Here is a 15,626-nt window from a genome sequence, read left to right on the forward strand (position 1 = left end):
TATTTTGATGGTATTTGTTTTGTTTATTTTTTGTTATTCACTTTAAATGATTACTGAATAAATATATTCCTTAGTTTTTATCATAATTTTAGTATTATTAATTTATATACTTTTATTTTTATGTGTTATTACTTCTCATATTTTGAGGTATATCAAAATAATTTAATTTTAATTCACATTTCGTTTTTGGTATCTTTTAACAGATTTTCAGATCATGCACTTTTTTATTTATTTTATATTTTATATATTATTATTTTATTTTATTTTTTATATTATTATTCTTACTTACACCACACCTTTGATAGTAATAACCATTTTGTGAGAGCTTCGGCAGCTCCGTTGGTGCCTTGGCGGGCTCGAAAATGCAAATAAAAGAAAGTGACCGATAATTAACAATTCAACCGAATTGAGCACACACGGAAAGTGCTTTGGCAGCTTTTCGGCAAAGTAAAAGCCAACAAAAAAGAATAACCGCCAAACGCAGCAGAAAAACCTCTTTCACAGCAACGCCGCGGTAATGACAAAACTCCAATCGCCACTCTCCTTCATCACTTCTCATTCGTCTTCTTCTGTGTTTTCGTTTCCATATTTATTGCGATTTTTGTTTTGATATCATTAATTTACGTGTTTCAAACTTAAGAAAAATCACTAAGCCAGCTGTATATAACGATTTGCTGCCTATAAGGGCGACTGCTTGAATCCACGGGCCGCGTAATCAGAGGGAGCCGAACGATCGGAGACCTTGGGATATCCCTCATCTCCGGGTACGCACTGCTTGCGGGAGGAAATCACACGCCAGCCACCCTTGCGGGTCCAATCCTAAGAGAAGAGAATATGTTTATTTTAACGATCACTTAAGATTTTTTAGAGAAACTTAACCAGAATGGACCCTTAATAGAAGGATCTCCGGGATATAAGAAAACATTAATAGCCATTCTAGGCTTAAATTGGTCTCCCAAAGTACCTCCCTAGCCAAAATAAGCTGCATTTACTCACATTCTGATTGTACTTGAAGTAGTAGGCACCGGCGTAGATTCCGGTGAGAGCCAGGAGCGCCTTTCCGGTCCAGAAGCGCACCGTGTACGCACGCTGGAAGCCCTGAAATGCAGCAACCAACAGTTACTCCTTTGGATCCGCCTCCAATCAAGCATTTCAGCCCGTTTTTGGCTTGATTACATAAGCGGGCTCAGCGGGTAAACTCACCAGGACAGGCGTCAATATGTTGCAGACCTTGTCCAGCGGGGCGCGATAGAAACGCTTAATGGGGTTGTTCAGCTCCAGCTCCAGGGCGGGCACCTTGCGCGGCCCGTGATGCAGCTCCTGGTCCTTTAGCCACTGCTTGCGCCAGGCGCGCTCGTCGGGCGACATGCCAATCAGGCGCTCCCGCTCGCGCACCATGCGGCCCGCAATGGCCATCGGCTTCACGCCGCCCGTATCCGAGGCACCACCAGCCACCATTTTCAGCTAATTGTTTCTGGGACTCTGCGGAAACTGTTGTTAAAAACGGCAACAAATTGTATAATTTTACCAGGCACCGTGCAATGGAAAAACAGAACAGCTGTTTTGGTAGTGTGACCGTTGGTTGGTTGGAGAGAGATGCTCAGTTTTTAGCTAGTTTTTTTTTGCTAAAATTAATATTAGAGAGAAGAAATATATTAAAAATATTTAAAATTGTTGCTATTTTTTAATGAGCATTTTAGTATTTTAATTAATAAAAGAAAGTGATTTCATTGACCAACCTGTTTGCAAGGCTAAGGGCTGCAATTCTGTTGCATTAAAAAGTTGTTTTTTTAGAAACTTAGTTATTTTATTAAATTTATTTATATTAAATCCCGTCTGTACATAATTTAAAATATTTTTTGTTGTTAAATAAAATAGCCAGATCCTTCATAAAGCAGTCAAATTGGCAGCACTGTCACAGAAATCGATATCGTCTACAGAACTTATCGCGTTATCGGCTATCGGTGGTTCACATGTTTTGCGGCGTGCGTTGAAAATAGTTTTTATTAAAAATAAAGAATTCGCGCGAATTAAGGCATGGACATAGACGAGCTGTTTGACTGCTTCGACGAGGTGGCCCCGGAGAGCCTGCAGCCTCCTCCACCGGCGTTCAGCAAGGAGGCGAAGCCAGCGCTGGACAGTGGCGACACCAAAGAAGTGAAGAAGGCGAGCAAACGCCAAGCAAAGGAAAAACATGAGGCAAAAGACGCGAAGGCCGACGACAAAGAGGAGACCGAGGAAGAGCCCACAAAGCGCTCAAAGCAGGAGGAAATGGAGGAAATGGAGGAAGAGTCGAAGGAGGAGGTAGAGGCGGAAGATGAGGATGAGGAAGCAGAGCCCAAGCTCGAGTTGGAAGACTCGGCGGACCTAGAGGCCTTGCGCACGCGCATTGTGACCCACCTGCTGGAGTCACCAGAGTCGTGCACCCACGAGGTGGCCGTCCATCCCGACCAGGAGTACATACCCCTGCAGCCGTTCAGCGGTGTGCCGGCCAAGGAATACCCTTTTGTGCTCGATCCCTTTCAGCACCAGGCGATCCTGTGCATTGACAACAGGCAGAGCGTCCTGGTCTCCGCCCACACGTCGGCAGGCAAGACCGTGGTGGCCGAGTATGCCATTGCCAAGTCGCTGGCCGCCAAGCAGCGCGTGATCTACACCACGCCCATCAAGGCTCTGTCCAACCAGAAGTTCCGCGAGTTCACCGAGGAGTTTGAGGACGTTGGCCTGGTCACCGGCGACGTTACCATCAATCCATCAGCCTCTTGCCTGATCATGACCACTGAGATTCTGCGGAACATGCTTTACCGCGGCAGCGAGATCATGCGCGAAGTGGGTTGGGTCATCTTCGATGAGATTCACTACATGCGTGACAAGGAGCGCGGTGTCGTCTGGGAGGAGACGCTCATTCTGCTGCCGGACAATGTGCGCTATGTCTTCCTCTCGGCCACCATTCCGAATGCCCGCCAGTTCGCCGAGTGGGTTTGTCACTTGCACAAGCAGCCGTGTCATGTCGTCTACACCGATTACCGGCCCACTCCGCTCCAGCACTACATGTTCCCAGCCGGTGGCGATGGCATCCATCTCATTGTCGACGAGAAGGGGCAGTTCAAGGAGGACAACTTCACCACAGCCATGGCGGTGCTGGCTACTGCGGGTGAGTAGAGAAATTAACATTTCTCTGATTGCCATTACTTTAATTTAAATTCCTGCTCCGCCAGGTGAGGCTGCCAAGGGCGATCAGAAGGGACGCAAGGGCGGCATGAGGGGCACGAATGCGGGACAGACGAACATCTTCAAGATCGTCAAGATGATCATGGAGCGCAACTTTGCCCCGGTCATTATTTTCTCGTTCAGCAAAAAGGATTGCGAGATCTATGCGATGCAGATGGCCAAGCTGGACTTTAATTCGCAGGATGAGAAAAAGCTGGTGGATGAGGTGTTCAATAACGCCATGGATGTGCTCACCGAGGAAGATCGCCGCCTGCCCCAGGTGGAGAATGTGCTGCCACTGCTCCGCCGTGGTATAGGCATCCATCATGGCGGCCTGCTGCCCATCCTCAAGGAGACCATTGAGATTCTGTTCGGCGAGGGCCTGATCAAGGCCCTGTTTGCCACCGAAACCTTTGCAATGGGCCTCAACATGCCGGCCAGGACGGTGCTGTTTACAGCTCCCCGAAAGTTCGATGGCAAGGACTTCCGCTGGATCAGCTCCGGCGAGTACATCCAAATGGCGGGACGTGCCGGTCGTCGTGGCCTGGATGACAAGGGCATTGTTATCCTGATGATCGACGAGAAGGTTTCGCCGGCCGTGGGCCGTGACATTGTGCAGGGCAAGGCCGATCCCATCAACTCGGCCTTTCACCTCACCTACAACATGGTGCTGAACCTGCTGCGCGTGGAGGAGATCAATCCGGAATACATGCTGGAGCGGAGTTTCTACCAGTTTCAGAACCAGGCCGCCCTGCCCGGACTGCACGACCAGGTGGAGCAGAAGACGCTCGAGCTGAACAAGCTGAACATCAAGGACGAGCACAATATCGCCTCCTATCACCACATTCGCTCCGAGCTGGATCTCCGCGGCAAACAGTTCCGACAGTGGCTCACCAAGCCGCAGTACTTGCTGCCCTTCCTGCAGCCCGGTCGGCTGGTCAAGGTGGCTGCCGGCTCACAGGAATACGATTGGGGCATCATTCTGAACTTCAAGAAGCAGGACCAAAGCCGCAAGAACCCCTTGAAAAGCGATCCAAGCGTCACCATCGACGTCCTGCTGCACGTGAGCGAAGCGGCCGCCAAGTCTGGCGACACGGAGCCATGCCGTCCCAACGAACGTGGTTGCATGGAGGTGGTTCCGGTGGCCAATACGCTCATCACTCAGATCAGCTCGATCCGCGTGTACTTCCCCAACGACCTGCGCAGTGCTGACAATCGACGGGCCGTGCTTAAGACCATCCAGGAGGCCAAGAAGCGGTTTCCCTTGGGGCCGCCAGTCCTCAACCCGATTGATGACATGAACATCAAGGATCGCGAGTTTCGGGACATTGTGGACGCCATCGCCCAGTTCGAAAAGCGGCTGGAGGAACATCCGCTGCACCAGTCGCCGGAGCTGGAGCGCATTCATCGTCGCTACCAGGACAAGGTGAAGCTGCAGACAGAGCTGGCCAACCTGAAGGCCGAACTGAAGGCTGCCAGGAGCTTGTTGCAAATGGAGGAGCTGAAGCATCGCAAGCGCGTGCTCCGCCGGATGGGTTACTGTAAGCCCGGCGATGTCATCGAGTTCAAGGGCCGCGTGGCCTGCGAACTTAGCTCTGCGGACGAACTCCTTATGACCGAGATGATCTTCAATGGGGTGTTCAACGAACTCACTGCCCCCCAGGCGGTGGCTCTGCTGTCCTGCTTTGTCTGTGACGAGAAATCCACCGAGTCGCCGAAGAGCGCCACCGAGTTATCGGGACCACTGCGCTCTATGCAGGATCTGGCCCGACGCATTGCCAAGGTCTCCACGGAGTGTAAGCTTGATTTGGATGCCGACACATATGTGGACAAGTTCAAGCCCTTCCTGATGGACGTGGTGCTGGCGTGGTGCAAGGGTTCCAGCTTCCTGGCCGTCTGCAAGATGACCGACATCTTCGAGGGTTCCATCATCCGCTGCATGCGCCGGCTGGAAGAGCTGTTGCGGCAGATGTGCCAGGCCTCCAAGACCATCGGCAACACGGACCTGGAAAATAAGTTTTCGGAGGGCATACGTCTGCTCAAACGCGATATAGTATTCGCAGCGTCGTTGTATCTGTAGGACCTTAGAGATATCATGTTAATATGGACTTATCCCTATCCCCCACAATCTGTCGGAGTCACCATGAAGGAAGAGACCGGCGAACCATTTAAATACACTCGTAAGCAAAGTAGAATGTTGGACAAACTTTAGTGTAAGTGACAGTCCCACCATGGATTGTTGAAAAAGTGAAAATACTTTGTTTATTTTTTATTTTTATCTGACAACCGAAAACTCAGAATAAATAAGAACCCTCAGGGTTACCAAAAAGGACCCTTTTCAAATTAATTTGTGTGCGTTTTTTTTTGCCAGAAATCACAGAAGACAAGTAAACGGAATTACAGACCGTTTTGCCTTCATCAAACTTTAGTAACGAGTGGACTTTTACAGCGGGGTGGTATAATATTTTCATTTTCCTTGGTGAAGGTTAAATCCGTAATCAAATAACCTCTAGAAAACTATAATAATAAATAATAGTGGAAAGTATATCGAGACTAAAATTCCAAATGATATATCGAAAAAATATCGGGCTCAATACATCGAGTGATTACAGAAATATTTGTTTTTTTTTTTTGTTTACTTTGAATGCGTACGAAATGTTAAAATATCGATTTCATCAAATTTATCCGATAAATATTATAATATCGGTACATAATCGATAAATAAATATTCTCTGTTAGGAAAACAGAAAATAAAATAGGCAAAGAAGAGTTTGCATCACCCTTAAAAGACATCACAAGACAGGTTCCCCAGATACATTTATATTATATTATCTTTTATTTCGGGACAAAACACATAAAACTTAACTATAGTTACATATAAAAACATATAAAATGTTAATACAATATGCTTTCGATCATGCAAAAATATGAGATATATACAGAAACTAACTTTTACACGATGTAAATGAAAACAAAGTTATTGGACGGTTCACACTGAATTTGTATGGTCTTTGTTGGCTTATATGCGACACATAAAACATATACAAAATCTAAAAGTAAAATTAAATATATGTAGATGTATATGAAAGGCACACGCGGATGGTGGCACCATTTCCGTTTAGAACTAGGTTTGATCCATCAAAAGACGTTTACAATAATGAAGGCACTTTAGGTATTGCTCTTGATGATGTGTGGGAGTGGCTAAGATCTAAGATTCTATGATAAACTATGAGTTATGGAGTTATGATAAGTTAAATAAGGTATGTTTTAAATAATTTATATATATTTTTGTTTATTTTCTGTCGTTGTTAGTTTACTTAAACTTTTTGTTCTTTTTAAATGATGATTTCATTCGATACAACAGAGAGCAGGGAAAATTGCTTCTGATAGATATAAATATACAAAATTTATGAATTTGTATTCTATGTATCGTCTTAATATTATAGCTTTTAGTTACAGAAGATTGCAATATATATCTTCAATATAACCTTTTTCTAGCTAATCTCCTTAAAAAGAGCTTTTTTATATGACCTAAACACTTTTAATATACATATATTTATTAATAGTTATTTTATATGTACACTTAAAGGCCAATTCTAAGGCTATGGAATGTCATTGATATGGATTTGTATTCGTTGGGTTATCGAACTTAAGAACAAACTTAAAGAGAACTTAAGAAACTTAAGAAAATTGGTTTCTAAAAATTACAACTCAAAACTGAGATCTTAAAGATCTGTTTAAAAACATCTTAAAACATAAACTTAAAATATATTTAATGCAAAAAATTAGTTTAATTGGTTTCCCAGAAAGATCTGTAAAATAAATAAGTAAAATATTTAATAAGGTTTTCAATGAAACTTTCGTTTTATTGATTAACAAGTTATACAAAAAGTGAACCTACCTGCTTTGTTACTTCCTGGTTCCAGGCTGTGTGATTGGACGATTCGGCTTACTCCCTAAGCGCATCCCGCGCTTAGAGAGCTGTTACTTAGACGGATGTCTGCGGCACACCCTCCACCAGCTGAGTGCGTCTTGGCTGCGCCGCCGGCTGCGAGCTCAACGTAGCCGTCGTGGTGTGAGTGGTGCTCCGGGCGGAGGGCACTGGCGTGGTGCTTCGACTGCTGCCGGAGACACTGGCCGCGGCTGGGACCCGTTTCGCTGGCTCTGCCTGGAGCTGGGGTACCGGGGTGCTGGAGAGCGGCTGCAACAGACGCTTCTCCTCCACTGGTCCCGCAGCCTTGGCCGCTGAGCCGTTGCCATTTCCAATTGGCTGGGATCGCGGCGTCGCTGCTCGCTCATGGGACTTAACCAGGCTGCCGTTGGTCTCCTTCAGCGAGATGCCCGACTTGAGGGAAGCCTGGCTGCTGGACTTTTGGGTCATGGCCAGCGAACTGGGTGAGCGCAGCGAGGTGGTGTCCGTGTGAGCCTTGCTGGCCAGGGTCTTGGAGGATGGCGAGTCGCGGTACTCGTAGATGTTGTCCCTGGAGCGCAGGGCATGGTGGTTGGTCACCATATGGGCATTGTCCACGCCCCTAGCTTCCGGTTCTGGCTCAATGCCCTCGCCGTTTATGAAGACATCCTCGTCGTAGAAGCGATCAGATTGTCTATGGAATTATAATTTATAAATTAATTCATATAACTAAAATTTAGGTGTAGATATTTAGGTTTATCTTCAGGGATAATGGCTCTTCTATTCCCTTTTTTCCCAACTCACCGCTTGGCATTGCGCCACATGATGCAACAGATGACCACCAGCACGATGAGGAAGAAACAGGTCACCGACATGCTCCAGAAGGCGATCTGCAGCGGCTCCTTGGGCTCCCACCAGTACTCCGTGGTGGGTGGATATGTGGGCACCAGGACACCAATCACCGTGGGCAGGTACTGGGTCCAGAAGGCACACTCCGTCTGCCGGTAGTTGAGCAGGATGGAGGAATTGAAAGTGGTGTTGATGTTTAGGTAGCGAATCTCGCCCTGATAGGCTCGCTGAAAGTGCATGCCCAGCACCTGTTGGGGCGTCGGATTGCTGGAAAGGGGGTTTGTCCAATTAAGTAAATAATACCAAGAGGAATCTCTCCAGGACTCACCCGTATCTGGCAAAGTTCGAATAGGTCTGCATAAAGAAGTGGCTCATGTTGCGATCGTTGTCCGTCCACATGTTGCGCTGCAAGTGCTCCTTTTTGGGGAAGAACTCGGTGTCCAAGAAGGGAGCACCGGTGAGGAAGTATCGTTCGATGTCGTGCGGATACTTGCGCCACTGAGGCAGGTTCAGGGCCTCGACTGTGGTGTTCAAGACGTACATGTACACCGGTACCTTCTGCTCCAGCATCAGCTTGACCATTTGGTCCACCGGTGCACGGTAGTACAGGTCGCTCAGCATGTTCACGTACTGATCCCGGATGATGGTGTTATTATTGGGATCCGGCCAAAACGTATACATATACTTGATGGCCTCGTACACACCGTTCGGGTTCAGCGTGTAGTTGTAGCGGAAGACGTGCTCACGTATCTTCTGGTCGAAGAAGCGTCCATCCAGCTCGTAGTACGGGCTCAGCGACTCGTTTTGGGCCACAAAAAAGGCCGCCTCCTGTGTGGTCACGCCCGTCATGTACTGAATGTTCCGATTGAACTTGCCGGAGCGGATCAGGGTTTCGGGCGTTTGGGTGAGGAACCGCCAATCCCGCTCCCGCCAGCCCTCATACCAGTCGTCGCCGGGCAGCGTGAAGTTGTGGTCCAGCACGGGTCCCCATGGAAAACTGCCCACCTGGGGGGCAAACTCGGCGTTACCCAGCTCGTAGAAGCTACGGCCAGTTCGTAGGCAGTTCACCAGCTTCCACGACGACTCTATGGAGCAGCCGAGCAGCTGGCCAAGGACTCGGCTCGTATTCATAGCCCTGTACTTGTCCTGGATCAGGGCCCAGTCCGCCAGCGCTGATCCCGACTGGGCAATCACTCGCTTCACGATATTTCGCGTCCTTGGCGCCACCATCAGCAGACCGGCGGAGGCTCCACCCGCGCCAGGGCCAAAGAGCGTGATGGAATCCCGGTCTCCATTAAAGAACTCAATGTTGTCGTGGACCCAACGCAGGGCCATAGCCTGGTCCAGGATGCCGTAGTTACCGGGCGAGTTCTCATCACCCGTGGAGAGGAATCCCAGGGCACCCAGGCGGTAGTTCAGCGTGACCACCACAACGTCGTAGAAGGAGGCCAACACGTGACCCTGGAACAGGTTGGAAGCTCCGCGGATGAACTCTCCGCCATGAATGTACACCATAACTGGATACTTTTGGGCCACTCCAGCTCCAGTCTTCAAAGAAAAGAAAGATAATAAATTCCAACATAATCTTGGATCTTATTAACAAAATCCAACTCACCTTGGGCGAATACACATTCAAGTAGAGGCAATCCTCGTCCATGTCCATCACACCCTTGGTGGCTCCCGTATATCGCACGGGTTGCGGACAAGCGGGTCCGAAATCCACCGCCTGGAGCAGCTGCCAACCACGATGAATGCGGGGCGGCTTGAAACGACCCTCAAAGGTGGGCGGCAGGGCATAGGGTATGCCCAGGAAGGCGGAGCATTCGCCCATCACACGGTCCACCGTGGAATGGTAGGGACGGTAAAAGGACTTGGGATCAGGATTGTCATACATGTACACCTTGAAGCCCTGCACCTGACCATAGTTGGTGGTCACAAACACGTCCCTCTCCAGGGTCAACGAGTCACGACGCTGCTTACCCTGCAGGTCCTCACGCCAACCGGCCAAGACTCCCGGGAACTGGGTCCGTGCATTGGGATCGTTCTGCGGAAAAGGGAAAGCGGAGACGAGACCATCATTAGCACCATTCCATGGATGAAAAACTGGGGACAGTGAGCCGATCGGCGAATGGGAAACATGTGTAATTGATTAAGTCGCCTTTGGCTCCACTTGCGACGGCATGAAAACTCAATTAAGATTATTGCTTTGATATTGGAGCGATCTGATGATCGGGGCGAACTTCCCATCGCTCAATGACTGGTCATTGTTTGTATATAGATCGCCCCCGGTCCAGTTCTTAACCATAGATGACCGATTTTTGTGTCAAAGAATTTAATTAATTAAGCGCAAGTTGGGGCTTAGGTGAACAGATCAAAGCCATTTAAAGCAAATGACTTTAGACAAATAAAATCAACCTGATACAGGAAATGATTTTCTGTTTTGTTAGAAACTTATAATTTCCTCTTACCGGATCAAATCGAAAACGATCCTCGTTCGGCATACCCTGCGGATATTGTCCGGGTGGATTTCTTCCTGGATAGTTGGCACCAAAGCCATTGGGCTGATAATGGCCATATCGGCGATCGTTGAACGTGTAAGTTCTGAAAGGAAGTGACTTGAGTAATCAAAATTGATAAGACGCGATGTTTGCCCTGACTCACCTGTAGTCTGGATCACCTGGATTGGGCCAATGATAGTCAACACCGGGACGTGAATAAAATCTGGGATCCCTTGTCTGAGCCTCGGCAAATTGGCCAAGACAGGCGCAGATTAAGAGGGGAAAAGCCAGAAGCCAACTAAACTTGTCGCGATATTTTAATATGTGCATCATGGCGATCTAAAGAAAATATTCAAATTAATTTCGAATTAATACAAGAAATTAGAAAAATATATTTTAAATATAATCTTGTCATTCCTCAAAGTATATTTGCTATTCGATTTGAAAAATTTATAAGAAATTGCTGACTAATCTGTTCCATAAGTCCCTCTGGGTTTTAAATTAAATAAATTCTCAAATATGCTTTACAGTTTCAGAAATGTTTCAGATCTCAGCTATGGTTCTCCAAACAAACATTCAACTCCATAAATGTATAAACAAACAGAATAAAAACAGATCTCGGCTCTGAGTACGAGTAAGAGTGATCAAACTGGTTTTTCATTACGTTGTTTCGCTGAATTTTCTTGACTCTCCGGCATTAGAAAAAGCCGAGAGACCGAGTCAAACCCGTTTGAATGTGTTGGCTCAAAAAAAATGCGCTAAAAATAAGTTACAGCACAAAGTGCGACTCCAATTTGGTGGCAATGTGATCGGGAGTTGCTCGAATGGAGCGATTACGTGTGAGTGTGCATTGTCTGGGGCGCTGGGTATCGGCGTCAATGGGTTAATTGCAGCAATGAAGGCGAAAGGTCATCGGTGTAAATTGGAACAAACGCGAAGGGAAAACTAGGGTATCAAAAAAAAAGGGGGATGTAGAAGTTTCAACAAGTTCAAGGGTTTCTGGTTAATGTCCGAGCACTGATTGAAATTCACTATATAATTTTTGTTTGTCCATTTTCCAGATGTCAAGTTTTAGGCTATGGGTCTTACTGTTTATATTATATTTTGTTGATTTTTTTATATTTTGTAGATTTGAGCAATAAGAATTTGAGAGTACGAATAAGGTACTTACTCCCTATCATTCCCACACTTTTTTGAGATATTAATAAAAAAACCAAAATTCTGAAAATAACGTAGAAATAAATAATAACTAGTAACAAGAAAGGAAGCTAACTTCGGCACGCCGAAGTTTGTATACCCTTGCAGATTGGTTTCGATGTTTATATTATAGATTTAAATGCTGAAAACACTCACAAAACAGAGTTTCCTTACATTTTACCTATACTTATTATGTTTACAGTTTGACAGTTACAGTTTTACAATCCCAGTTTTACATTTTCTCTACATCTACCGATCGGTTTATATGGTAGCTATATGATATAGTTGTTCGATTTTTATGAAATTTATACCATAATTCTAGAATAATAAAAAAAGCTTATATCTCAGAGTAGATAAACATACATTGAAAAACAACGAAACTATAATTTTTTTCCTATTTATTTCTCGACCGTTCCTATGGCAGCTATATCATATAGTCGTCCGATTTTCATAAAATTTTTACCAAAATTCTGAAACAATATAACATGGCCATATCTATATGATATAGTCGTCCGATCCGGCCCGTTCCGACATATATAGCAGTGAGAGCATATAGAAGACTATATGCAAAGTTTCATTCAGAAAGCTTTAAAACTGAGGGACTAGTTTGCGTAGAAACAGACAGACGGACAGACAGACAGACAGACAGACGGACAGACGGACAGACGGACAGACGGACATGGCTAGATCGACTCGGCTGTTGATGCTGATCAAGAATATATATACTTTATAGGGTCGGAAACGTCTCCTTCACTGCGTTGCAAACTTCTGACTGAAATTATAATACCCTGCAAGGGTATAAAAAAATGGCATTTTGAACCGCCACAGCTTGAAACCAGGTTTAAGAGACTACTGACCACATGAGGCCTCTACTAGTGCAAGCGGGAAATAGGTGGAATGTTGCAATTTTTTTGTTTAACATCACTTAACTTTAGTCAGATAAGATAATATTGTATTCAAATTTACTGAGTATGTCTCTACAATTGTATTTAATTTTGTTTAACTTTAACTGAATTCAGAACTAAGGCTTTGTAAATAAATTTGGTACTTTTAGGTTTCATAGTCTTTGCCATCTGTTGTCTCAAACGGGCAGTAGGACTTGGCTATAAAGTTTATAAACAAATAATACAGAAAAAAATGTAAGTTTTGTACTACTGTTGTACATACATAGAAGTAATAATAAGTAATAATAGGACTGTCACTGTCAGGTATTTCCGGAAGCTCTAACATTTTGGCACGTGTGAAAATGCAACAAAAGAAAAAGTGAGAGAACAGAGACACCTGGTATTTTCAAAGACGGTTAAAATTTGAATTTCACTATTGGCATTTCAATTTCAATGCAGTATCGATGCAACTTTCATGTCGTTACCCCGGTTACAAAACATGCACATATACAATGAGGGTCATTAAAATATGATACCATATAATTGTATTTCTTAAATTAATAGCAATTGGTTTTATTCTAATATCTCTAAAAAAATATTGTGAATTAATAACTGAAGAGTTTAAAAAAAAAAAAAACATTTAACAAAGCTTCGAAAAGTGTTCTCAATTTAAAGGTTCCGCTGTAAGAAGTGCATTTACAAAGTTTATTTATTTTAAATCTTTTTTTTTTTAATATTAAAAAATCGTACAGTCTGTACTGAAGAGTAAATCAGGGTAATATAAGTTTAAGATAATTATATAAATTTCATTTTATTTGCTGAACTATAATTTATTCAACTGATGGCAACCCAATAGTTTTAAAATCCAAAGTACATTATGTATATTATATTTTTTTTTATTAGGTTAATGATTTAAATGCCGAGATATTTGCATTGAGTCTTCTTTGATGCTATCATCTTGACTGCGACTGTATGCTAACTGGCACAAGGACTCACACAGATACGAGACCCCTGTCGCCGCTGTGTGAGTGCGGTGCATTAACCTGCTTGCGGACGCCTCAAGTTACTCCTCGATTGCTGAACCCTCCAAAAGGGGTTCTTATTAATTTACGGAAGTGCAAACGCCTGCACAAAAAATGCGCCAAGCTTAGTTTCCAAACTCGAGGAGACTCGAGGCTGGGAACTTTCATATCGAATTTCGTGTCGAAATTTCGTTTGTTTTCGTTATGTTTGTAGCTGGGTGATTCATGGATTCGTAGTACAAGTTTTTAGATTATTTTCTTTATTTTTCGCAATCACCGAAGCAAACAATAAAACGCAACGATAACGCTGAAAGTGAAGCGCAGGTATGAATGCTTCTATGTAGTGTGCGTTTTTGTATCTGTGTGTTGGCCCACTGCACAGGTGTTGCTGTTTTTGCTGCTGGCTACACGGTAAGATATTTGGGGTAGTATTTTTTTTTAGATGAGATATCTTTATCATATTGTTTAAGGATTGTTTTATTCTATTTTGGAAAAATATCAATAGGTTTTTAGACACTTATTAAGGAAAGTCACTTGGTTTTCAGTTTAGATCATTTATTTAAACCATCTGAATACTGAATATATTTTTCTCTGTACTTTAATCTCACTACTTTTTACAGTTATGCTCCAATTGATGACGTTGCCGTGGCAACTTGTTGCGGCTTCTAGCCTTCATTTCACTATCTAATCGCGATTTTCCAACCATTACCATTATGTTTTCAATGTTTCACTCACAAAATAACTTTCTTAGCCAACGCCCCGAAAAAGGTAGCAAAATATGGGAACAAAAAAAAAACAACAACATACAACAAGCGAGAAAAAACGTAACGCAGCTGAAATGACCGTTTTTGAGTCACAGGCCCAGGTAGACCAGGTAGCGTAATAACGTCAAAACGACGGCTCACGCACACACAGAACTCGCCCGCCGCTTTGTTAACACTCACACACTCAGGTGGCTGGCTGTTACCAACGCTCTCTCACACAGATACACCTGTACTTGTCGCTGTATGGAGCGCGCGCAGCTCGGAACGCTCGTAAAAAACAATCCGACTCTCTCGAACGCTACCGCTGAACTGAGGCCACAAACCAAACTCGATTCCAAGCGAGGCACATACCATATAGCGGGCCAACAGATGCCGGGCTGTGGGCACGTCCACTCTATCTACGTACAGTGGTGCTCAAAATAGTAGGAGTGCCTTTGCGCAGCTACCTTCAACCCCTTTCGAAAAAAATATTAATATAAATATTTTATATTAATATTTTAAACACCACAAATTAATTTAATGTAACAATTTATTAATTTAAAAAATATTTAAAAGGAAAATTTACTTTAACTAGTAATTTCTGTAAAATTTACGATAACATAAAGTTAACGTTTTTTAGATATTGGAATCGGATTACTAAAAATAATGAGACATTTTAAGGTAATTAATTAGGAATTTACCCTGTATTAATGAGACTTTTTAAGTTACTTAATAGGAAATTATATTATTTATTTCGGCAATTTAAACTGTATTTATTTAAAGCATTCTAAACTAGTAATGTCTGTAAAATTAATGATAAAATTAAGAATAAGACAAGTTTGTTAGATATATAATTAATCAGAAAATCAGAAAAATAAGTTAATTATTTGTATTATTTAATCTGGTATTAACTTTCCCAAGTTTCTATAATTTTCATTTTCAATTTTAAACAAAAAACCGACAAGCTTGTTTTTTGAAATGTGAAAAAAACACAGTTTACTCATTGTTTTATTGATGTTTATTTCATACCATCAGTAGATTCATCTGGTACATGTTTATTTCTTCATTTAACAATTTTATTAATCCAATTTTAGCAATTTAAACTCAAGGTAAAGTCCATATTGGGATTATTAATTCCATTACTATGTCGATACCGAAAAGTTAAGTGGTTCGACCAATTAAACACTGGATACAGTGAACGAGAACCTTTGCATTTCGCATTAAATAAAATTTAAAAATATTAAAAATAACAAATTTTAAAAACATGAATATTTGAGCATTTTGTATTGGTAAAACTTTATGGTAATTTTTAT

At 43.5% G+C, this 15,626-nt stretch overlaps 3 protein-coding genes across 4 annotated transcripts; 1 reads left to right on the top strand and 2 right to left on the bottom strand.

The window, feature by feature from the left end:
- Window positions 1-564: 564 nt before the first annotated feature.
- Window positions 565-1,612, bottom strand: ND-B17 (NADH dehydrogenase (ubiquinone) B17 subunit). Of its 2 annotated transcripts, XM_017168368.3 has the most exons (4): window positions 1,536-1,612; window positions 1,204-1,482; window positions 997-1,098; window positions 565-819 (listed from the first exon to the last, which is right to left on the bottom strand). In XM_017168368.3, exons 2-4 carry the CDS (start codon window positions 1,456-1,458, stop codon window positions 679-681), a joined length of 498 nt encoding a protein of 165 aa, XP_017023857.1. In that variant the 5' UTR covers window positions 1,459-1,482; window positions 1,536-1,612; the 3' UTR covers window positions 565-678. The 2 variants fall into 2 exon arrangements, with proteins under 2 accessions (XP_017023857.1, XP_017023856.1); XM_017168367.3 differs by lacking the exon at window positions 1,536-1,612 and having other exon boundaries at window positions 1,204-1,529.
- Window positions 1,613-1,942: 330 nt separating this feature from the next.
- Window positions 1,943-5,557, top strand: Mtr4 (exosome RNA helicase Mtr4). The gene is made up of 2 exons (XM_017168549.2): window positions 1,943-3,154; window positions 3,219-5,557. Exons 1-2 carry the CDS (start codon window positions 2,038-2,040, stop codon window positions 5,288-5,290), a joined length of 3,189 nt encoding a protein of 1,062 aa, XP_017024038.1. The 5' UTR covers window positions 1,943-2,037; the 3' UTR covers window positions 5,291-5,557.
- A 466-nt stretch (window positions 5,558-6,023) lies between these two features.
- Window positions 6,024-14,648, bottom strand: Gli (carboxyl ester lipase-like protein Gli). Its single transcript, XM_017168452.3, has 8 exons — window positions 14,515-14,648; window positions 10,631-10,806; window positions 10,438-10,570; window positions 9,585-10,013; window positions 8,298-9,517; window positions 7,925-8,236; window positions 7,112-7,814; window positions 6,024-7,022 (listed from the first exon to the last, which is right to left on the bottom strand). The coding sequence occupies exons 2-7, from the start codon at window positions 10,798-10,800 to the stop codon at window positions 7,199-7,201; spliced, it is 2,880 nt and encodes a 959-aa protein (XP_017023941.1). The 5' UTR covers window positions 10,801-10,806; window positions 14,515-14,648; the 3' UTR covers window positions 6,024-7,022; window positions 7,112-7,198.
- Window positions 14,649-15,626: the final 978 nt, after the last annotated feature.

The sequence above is a fragment of the Drosophila kikkawai genome, chromosome 2L, assembly GCF_030179895.1.
Source record: "Drosophila kikkawai strain 14028-0561.14 chromosome 2L, DkikHiC1v2, whole genome shotgun sequence".
Taxonomy (NCBI): Eukaryota; Metazoa; Arthropoda; class Insecta; order Diptera; family Drosophilidae; genus Drosophila; species Drosophila kikkawai.